Source organism: Zea mays, chromosome 7, assembly GCF_902167145.1.
Source record: "Zea mays cultivar B73 chromosome 7, Zm-B73-REFERENCE-NAM-5.0, whole genome shotgun sequence".
NCBI classification, from domain to species: Eukaryota; Viridiplantae; Streptophyta; class Magnoliopsida; order Poales; family Poaceae; genus Zea; species Zea mays.
In genome coordinates, this window is record NC_050102.1 from 42,649,747 (window position 1) to 42,659,328 (window position 9,582).

Sequence of the window (9,582 nt, forward strand, 5' to 3'; positions counted from 1 at the left end):
AACTCTGAAACAGCCACTCTCGGGTTTTCTGTGGAGGAAACCTCTTCCTCGGACCAGCCTGGTCCCACCTGACAGAGGGTGCACCGGACAGTCCGGTGCACACCGGACAGTCCGGTGCCCCCAGGGACAGAAACCCTACTTCTTGTTTTTCAGCTGATTTTCAAGACGGTTTTCGTTCTAACTTGTGAGTGAGTTCTAGAGTGACACCTAGCACTGAATGTGAGTGTGATTGTGCACCAACACTACACTAGAACTCTCTTGGTCAAACTATTCATTGACAACCCCTCTTTATAGTACGGCTAAAAGAGAATAAAAGATCTAACTAAATCGCGATGTCCACATCTCCTTGACACTCGGACTCCGTAGACCTTTGCCTTTTGTTTCGTCGTTTTAGCCGTCGCTTCGAGTTCTTATCTCCGGGATTGATTTCACCGTTGTAGTACTTCTACCTGTCATGCGACCTAACTTACTATTTGTCTCTGCAAAACACACGTTAGTCACATATAATATTACGTTGTCATTAATCACTAAAACCAACCAAGGGCCTAGATGCTTTCAGCTGCAACTGACAGCCTGTAGTCGGTCGGCCCCGTGTGGCCAAGGTCCGCCCCTCCCACAGGATTGGTGAACACCCTTCCCCTCCAGATGCTGGAGGAAGAAGCGGGTCACCGACCCATATGGGGGGTAGGACCCCGGCTCAACCCGCCTTCCACCCCAGCGAGGATGATGAACATCCTTGATGCTGAGGGTGGGAGAGAGGCCGCAGCCCGGCTTGCTTCTCCCCACCACAAGGCTGGTGGTCATCCTTCTAGGTGACCACCGGTGGGGGACTGCAGCCGGGCTGCATGATGAAAATCTTTGAAGCCAAATGGTGGTGGAAGGATGCCAACTCCCATGGGGCTGCACCGCTCCAACAGCAGCAGAAAGAAGACAAGATCAGTGACACCACCACGAGTGCACGCCCTCCGACGGTGAAGTCGCCGGAAGAGACGGCCTTGACGCAGATCCCTCCAGAGAATACCGGCGAACCCCATCTGGAGGCCCAGAAGGCGAAAGGGCGTGGTGGTCGCAAGAGGAGCGAGGCATGACTACTGCCCGGGAGATCGACCCCTTTTTAAAGGCAGATCTCCCCGCTCGCGCCCCTGAAGCGTCACGGGTGAAGTCTCCCCCGGCGTGCACCAAGGATCTCACCTTATGACACGGGGGCCAGGCCCCACATGTCATGCAAACTAATCCTAAGAGGGAGCGTGCGACTGCCCTGCGGTTACGCGCCCCTTCATTTTCGAGGCAACCAGCGGTTAGGAAGACGGACCACCGTGCAAGGGGCATGCAACCACCCCACGATTAAGTGCCCTTTCATCTTCGCCGTATCCAGCGGTCAAAGAGGCAAACCGCCGCGCAAGAAGCGTACAACCGTCCCACGGCTGTGCGCTCCCTCAGCTCCGCCACAACTGGTGGTCCAACTCAGGGGCCCAGGCCCACACGTCATGTAACCGGCGCGTCGGTTACCGTGTGCAAAGAAGGTGCCCGCCGCCTGCGCCAATGCCTTGTCTTCTCGGAACTGTCACAGATTCTGAAAAGGTAAATTTTTCAGAACCAGTGCAGCGACCCGACGCAGCCCCGCGCATGGCCAAACAGTGCCGTTGAGTATGACGGTCACGGGTCAGCCAACCGTGAGAATAGGAACGACAGTTGGCGTGGTCATAAGCGGGCCGACAGTAATTGCAGCAACAGGCGCACGAAAGCAATGGTCCAACCACTAGACAGACTCTGGTCCCACCTGCAGGCTCGTTTCCTCCCCTGAGGCGGGACCGAGGGCCACTGTCGGTACCCTAAATCACGGATACCCTCTCCTACAGCATAAAGGCATCACACCCATGCGACGTCTCCTAGCCACGCGGAGGACCACGCCTAACTCCACTAGATGGGCGGGCCAAAGGGCGCCATGTGGCGAGGAAAGGCACCATGCCTCAGTAAGGCTGGACCCCCACAGAGGGTCACCGGGCCCCTATATACATACAGGTCCGGAGCCCCCGGGTAGGTCCGAACCCCGGCAGGGTTCCGGAACGAGAAGGACCTTGGGGTATGCAGGGGTCCGGTGCTGACACGTGTGCAGGCCTTGCTCTCCGCTCCCCGCGCAGGCGAAGACCCGCTGCTTGTGGCCCATGGCATAAGCTACCGGGCCAAACCTGACCAGAAGTCGTGCGGCCCCTGCATTTATTGAGGAAAAGACGCGCCGCTTGCCACTGCGCTGACAGGCGACGTGCCCCTTCAACATTTAATGCGACCCATCCCATCCGCTCGCAGGCGGCGTCAAGGTCATCCAGCAGACAGCGCGCCTGCTGGGTCTGCTGGTGAACAGTACACCTGTGCCGAGCGACGCACTGTACTCATCTTCTCTTCCGCAAGAAGCCTCCTCGGTACGTCAGGGATTCGCAGATCTCTGGCAGAGAAGATTATCTCAACAACAGATATTAGAGGATCCAAGCACTATATTCTTTATGTCACTGGGCCCACATGTCGGGGCCCAGTCCCTTTGTGCATGCCCCCTTCAGCTATAAAAGGGAAGACATGCGACGTTACACACGGACGCAATCTCAGACTCGCTAGCTCATACAAGCCCACAAGCAATACATCTCACAGTGGAGTAGGGTATTATGCTCCGGCGGCCCGAACCACTCTAAACTCTCGCGTGCTCTCGTGTGTTGATCCACCAGTCTCGTAGCAAGCAAAACGCTTAGGCCCCTCCTCTCTTTAGGATTTAGGGCGGGTGCAATCCGCCACCCGGCCGGGGAGATTTCCTCTCCGACAATATAATATGAGATAGATCTAGCATATAATTTATTGAAGTTAGAGACTTTTGTTGAGTTGAAGTGAATGAATAAGCGAAAAGGAAAAGTTATAATTACTCTAACTAATATGAATGATGAAAAAGAGTCGTTTGTGTATTTTTATATCTTAAAAATTAGGCAATACATCACTTTATTATGTTTTTGTGGAAACTATAAAATATTTATCTTTCCGACTATAGTTTATCGTTTTCGAATAATCGACAATTCCGTTCCCATATTATCGACCGTTGATTTTCGTTTTCATTTTTGTCCTGACCAAAAAAATATGAAAACAAAAACAATTTAATTGTTCTTTTATCGTTTTCGACTGTTTTCATCCCTACCGACCGCCGATTTCCACTGGCGGTGGCAGTGGAAATCGATTTTTACTAGCGGTTCTCAGTTAACCACCTATAATAATGTTGATTTCTAGTGACCAGGTCTAAAAACGAAAGTGAAAATAAGTTCACAATACTTAGTGTAATATTCTATACAAATCTAATTAATTAATCCTATGAATGTTTGACCGATATAAACAGCGCTGTGACGTTTTTTTAATAGAGGAATTAAGCATGAGTTTTCTTGCCTTGGTAACCGTTTCCCTTGGCAAGAAAAGCTCAATCTTCCGACCTCCTCTAGTCTCTACACTAGTCCTACTTTCTTACACAGATCCCCGCCTGTGATGGAGTAGTTAGCTATACATGATACTTTGCTTGAAGCTAGCTGTCACGAAGCACCATATACTAGATTACCAGTGGTACACTACACACAATCATCTGCGCTAGTGACTTGCGCGTGCCGACGAATCAAGATGGGACGGGGCATGAGTCCTGATTGCATGCTAATGCTGCTGGTAGCGCAGTCAGCATCCATTCCAGCTGATATGATCTGCTCCTCTACTCCACCTGCGCTGCTAAGGTAAGGATGGACTTGCCTTTTGCCGCGCGCAACCACACAGCCGACGCAAAATGGAGCGCCCCCCGACGCCCCCCACTACTAGTGTATAGTTAGCGACGGAGACGAAAAGGGCGGTAAAAGTTAAAGATCGCTTCCAAGCTAGGCAACGCTAAAACCAGCAGCGGGGTGGCGAAGGGAGGATGGATGGCTGTGGAGCACTAGTACTAGCGTGCACCCACGCACCGAAAGGCCCGGTGGTGGTCGTGCAGGAGAAGTGAAGTGATATATAGAGCCGGCCGGGCCAGACATGCATGGCTCATCTCCATGCATGTGTGCGCTAGCTAGCTCCGCGCTGATGGCAGCGTGATTCAGCCTGCCTGTCTGCCGGCCGGCCGGTGCATGCCGTCCTCCTTTTGAACGACGGAGCACTTGCGTTGTGCCGCGCCGGTCCTGGCTTCCCGCTAGCTGCTGGGTCCGGATCGGACAAGCAGTGCATGCTAGGCTACTAGTGGCACGCAGGCTGCTTGGCATAGCTCCAAAAGGACACGTCAGGTACATGTAGGCAGACAGACAGATCGAACCCCGCGCGTGGATTCTTGCGTGATCCTGCGCTGGCAAGCATGCACTCCGGTGCTGCTCTCGATCTCCCTTCTTAGGGCCGTTTCTCGCTTTTTAGAGGCTCAGTTCGAAATTTGATATAGAGTCTCTATCCATACACAAATATATATAATTATATATATATTATTGAATATTTGACGTATAAAAATTATTATATATTATTTTAAAGTTTATAAGATAACATATATAAAATATAAAAAAACACTTACTTGTTATATAATATTATTAAAAATATCTTCTAACATTTTGTGGTACAAAGTCATCGCTTATATCATCGAGATCAATCTCATCCAACAACTTTTTTTTCGATAATTAGAATCGCCAAGCCATTTAACCTCTATTAAGTTATCGTTGACCATAAATAGTTCATAAAACAATGGATTTTAAAAAGCTTCTCTCTACCGAAACAACCATCATATATATAGTTTATAATACTCTCTCTATATCAAAATAAAATTTGTTTTGTTTTTTTAGTGGATTTATCATCATCAATATAAACATAAAAATTAAGAGTTAAACCAAATACTATTTTGAAACGGATGGAGTATTCGATAAGTAATTGAGACAATAGTTTAACAATATAAACGAGACTAGTCGATAACTCAACATCACATCTTTTTTTTGCGTATTTATGTCTATAATAAATAGATTTAACAAAAAAATGCTAGCGTCCAATGAATAAGAGGCCTCTGTTTTTTAGGACCCGGTGTGGCCGCACCCACCCAGGCCGGCCCCGATAGCATCATGCCGGCCGGTTTGCGTGTATGAGTTGCGATGGATGCTTCTGGAGATTGTGCTAGTCCAAGCACGCAGATGGAACTCGAGGGCCCGCTAGCAACGACCAGAACAAAAGAGAGCATGCATGCAGGGCGCACGGCGGGTTGCTATTATCGTCAGCAGAGAATGTACAGCACTTTGCTAAAAAGTACACGCACTCATATGCATGCTTTTAGGGGGAGCTAGTACGTTAGGGGTCCTAGTCGAGGACTCGAGGCAACAGCTAGCCCACGCACACAGGTTCGCTAATTATGCTTGTGTGGCTAGGAGACGCGCGGCGGTGTAATGTAGCTAGCTTTCCCCGTCACACACGACCACGAGATCGGCACATATATGTCCACGTCGGCGGTCGCTGTCCGTGGCCGGTTGCCCGCCCCGCCAGACGTACGCACGTATTTTTTTTACGCTTCATTGTCGCCCCCCCCCCCCCCCCTCTCCTCCGTACGTGTCCTTTTCATTTGCGTAGACAAAAATGCACTTAAACGCCAATACTACTCTCTCACAGCTAGCAGAGAGACTGCGCGGGCTGATGATTGCAGAGTTTTCTCTTTTTTTCTTTTTCATTTTAATTAGTATTTAGTTTAGGTACGGTTATTGGATGCGCGGCATGACTCGTCATCGCTATTATATATAGGGCGTGAAATAGTGCAACTCTATCGTTTCTATTCGAGGACTTGGTGTACACAAGAGATTGGTACACATACGCATGGAGCTGAAAAATAATGTTCCATGTGTGTGTGTGTTGGGGGGGGGGGGGGGGGGGGGGGGTGATAAATATAAATCAAAACACGTGCTTTCATTCAGAATAAAATATATGCTTGTACATTACTACGACACAATAATGTAATGTCTCGCATTTCACCAGCAACGGAACAGCACGTCGTCGCTGCATGCTGCTACACAGTAGGCCCGCTGGACAGGTTACTGTTATTATTATTGATTACAGCCTGCAGGGCAATGGAATGGAATGTGCAGAGCGCGATACCGGGGACAAGGGATCGGTTTCAAATTTCAATCCAGAGAAAGTGACAGCAGCAAGCATGCATGCATGCATGAGTTCGGTTTCATCACATCACGTGGCCATGACATGGAGCTGAATCAGCCTACCCAATCAGCTGGTACGGATTAGTATTTCCAGTACTTGTGGCTACCAACCATCCTCCTCTCGCTCGCACTGCTGATGATGCGAGTGGAGGCTAGTCTTCAAAAGCTACAGTACTGAAGATTAAAATAATAATAAAAAAATCTGAAGCTCCAAGCTAGCAGCCACGGCCCAGAGAACAGACGACCGAGTACGTAGTAGAGCCAATTTGATGAGGCAGAGTAACTTGGCTGGCTGGTGCTGGTCGTCGCAAAGGGCCGCGCGCGGCCAGACGAGCTCCATTGCGGTGACGATGTTGGCACGCACTCATTGATGAATCCCCAGCGAGACACAACAGCAACAGTATAGTTGTGGTCCGGCGCCCTGCTGGAGAGCGGCGTGACGTCGCGGGAGAAACATCCGTGCTGGGCTTCCGCGCGCCGGCGCGCGAAGACAAGGCGAAACACGGCACCGCCATTCGGAGCGTACACCGGAGGACGCTGGAATGTTCCAGACGACCTCTCGTTTCAGCAGCATGCATGTGTTGTTGGACTTGGAGCAGAAAGACGTACGCGCGCGGCGCTCCAACGGTCTCCGTCACTTCTCTTGGCTGTTGTTGGCTGGCCATCCGATCGAGGAAAGGAATGATGGTCTCGACGTCCACGTGTACTCCTAAGCGTACTACGCGTGCACCGTTTTCTCCTGTTGGAATCTCTCTTTAGAGCGCTGTCGAACATTAGTCCGACGGTTTAAAGCTTATGTCCGACGGTTTTAGTTGTCGAAAGTTGATTCGTTTGCTGTAGTGAGCTCTGAGTAACACGCTGTGATCCATCAAATTACCAAAAGCAACGCAAACCAGTTTCCGTGTTTAGTGCGAGGGGAGAACTGTGCCTATGTAGACGTACAAATTATTACTATTAAGTAGTACGTACAGACGAAGGCACTACCGGAATCGCGTTCTTTGCCGAGTGTCTAAGACACTCGGCAAAGACTATTTTACACTCGGCAAAGGCTATTTTACACTCGGCAAAGGCTTTGCCGAGTGTAACACTCGGCAAAGAACACTCGGCAAAGATTTCATCGGCAAAGGGTTCTTTGCCGAGTGCTTTTTTTCGGACACTCGACAAAGACTTTGCCGAGTGTCAAAAAGCACTCGGCAAAGAAACTGGTTTGCGTCAAAAAAAGACAAAGAGCTCGGCAAAGAGCTCTTTGCCGAGTGTTGTATTTGTGACACTCGGCAAAGAGCCCTTTGCCGAGTGTCAAAAAAAGACACTCGGCAAAGAAACTCTTTGCCGAGTGTCAAAAATAAAACACTCGGCAAAGAGCTTCTTCGCCGAGTGTTTTCTTTTACCGAGGGTTTTTTATGTGGCACTCGGCAAAGAGCTCTTTGCCGAGTGCCCGAAATAAAACACTCGGCAAAGAATATGACACTCGGCAAAGAGCCAAATTCCGGTAGTGAGGACAACGGGGACGGCGATCTCTTCCTTTTTTTTTTCTCAGCTCGATCGTGGCTAGCTTGGAATGAAGGAGAGGAGATGATTCTGGGGCTGTTGCGTTGCTGATGCTGCCCTTGCATGCTCTGGACGGATGGACGACCTAATGGAAGCATTAGGTGAACGCACCAGCTGTTCCCAACTAATAAAGATTAAAATTCTCTCTCAATCTGGTACCAGCCATGTCACATGCCATGACCTTTTCATTCATTCATGCCTTAGCTTTTTGTTTGTTCGCTCATCTCCTGGATGATTATGTAGTCGTTCGTATTATTTTAACTATATATTGTTCCGTTTGTGAAATGGCAACAGGAATTTTATATCTTACACTAAGGGCTAGTCTGGCAACAAATAGACAAAAAATCTGGGGAAGTAATCCACCAAGAGGATTTTAAATGACACTTCAATTCTCTAACGGCCCGTTTGGATGCCTAGAAATGAAACATTTTCCAAGAAATAAATTCCAAGAAATGAATTATATAGAATTCAATCGACTAGAAAGTGATTCAATTCCATTTTTTTGTTCGGTTGTACAAGCAATTGAATTCCTAGATTAAATTCTAGATGTTGTTTGGATACTTTGCACACGGAATTTGAATTTGAATACAAACAAGGATCTCTTGACTTTGCATCTGCTTAAAAATGAGCATGGACAATTTACAACTATCAAAAACTATTAAGTTCACAAATAACAATTTCACAAAGGCAAGTCAAACATAACAGTTTCACAAAGTCATCAAGTTCGCACATAAAAGTTCTACAAAGACATCAAATCTTCACATAGCAGTTTCATAAAGCCATCAAGTTCGCACACGACAGTTTCACATAGCCATCACGTTCGCACACAAAAGTTTCACATAGCCATCAAGTTCACACAATCAGTTCAACATAAAGATCTAAGTTCACATATAAGTTGTTTCACTTCCTTAGCTGCATCATAAGCCACCTCTTCCTCCTTTCCATTGGGAGTGCCATCATCGACTCAAACTTACGCGCATTAGAGGTAAGGATGTCATAAAGCTCAAGTTTTGTGTCTTCATCAAGTCCCTCAACCTCTTGTAATGCGGCGAGAACTTCGACGAAAGAGGGTAGCTTTGGACCGTCATCTTTCAATGCAGATGTAAGCATGTCAAACTTATCACACCACATAGAGTTAAATGAATCATCTGATCTTTGTCTTTTTAAACTACTCGAGAAAGATACAGAATATGGAGCATCCTTGCCTCCGGTATCATTCTCTTTTGCCATTTCCTTTAAACTTTCAGCTGCTGTTTTAGCACCCTCTCCATTTGCTTGGTCTTTATTGTACACTAGGCTGAGTAGATCTCAAAACTTCACAACCTTATGTCTATATCCTTTTGCTTCCTTATTCCTCTGCAAAAAAATTGTTACAAAGATACATCAACAAATAAACTTGGAATTGAAACATAAACTAAACTACAAAAAATGGAATAAATTGAATTGCAAAAAACTGAACTATAAAAATTGAACTGCAAAAACTAAAGATTTTGTAGTGCAAAATTTAAACTACAAAAATTGAACTAAAAAAATTGAACTACAAAATTTTTCTTACCTCAACGTACTCATCCCATACAGTGTCACTATCAACTTTGAGCTTGTTCTTCTCCCAATCCCATCCAAAACCACTAGTGGACAACAAACCATTAATGATATTGTAGTGCTTATCAAAGGTCTTGCTGCGAGAGCTAATATTTTCCTTTGTAATGGTGACATTGCACTTCTCACAAACATTCTTCACAGCAGCTGTGTATACATGAGACTTCCACCCATTCTGACATCTATCACCTTTATTGTAATAGTCCACAAATGTATCAAGGAGTACCTTAACCATCTCATCATTCCAAGGAACATAGCCCCTTGTTTT

At 47.2% G+C, this 9,582-nt stretch overlaps 1 protein-coding gene across 1 annotated transcript; it reads right to left on the minus strand.

Moving 5' to 3' along the window:
* Positions 1–8,543: 8,543 nt before the first annotated feature.
* On the minus strand, positions 8,544–9,582 carry LOC103633846 (uncharacterized). Its single transcript, XM_020541244.3, has 2 exons — positions 9,271–9,582; positions 8,544–9,071 (listed from the first exon to the last, which is right to left on the minus strand). The coding sequence occupies exons 1-2, from the start codon at positions 9,547–9,549 to the stop codon at positions 9,024–9,026; spliced, it is 327 nt and encodes a 108-aa protein (XP_020396833.1). The 5' UTR covers positions 9,550–9,582; the 3' UTR covers positions 8,544–9,023.

Excerpts from the sequence above, each read along its gene's own strand:
- LOC103633846 (XM_020541244.3), bottom strand. The coding sequence starts at position 9,549 with ATGGTTAAGGTACTCCTTGATACATTTGTGGACTATTACAATAAAGGT. Across the intron at positions 9,072-9,270 it reads TATGGGATGAGTACGTTGAG|AGGAATAAGGAAGCAAAAGG; the intron begins GTAAGAAAAATT and ends ATTTTTTTGCAG.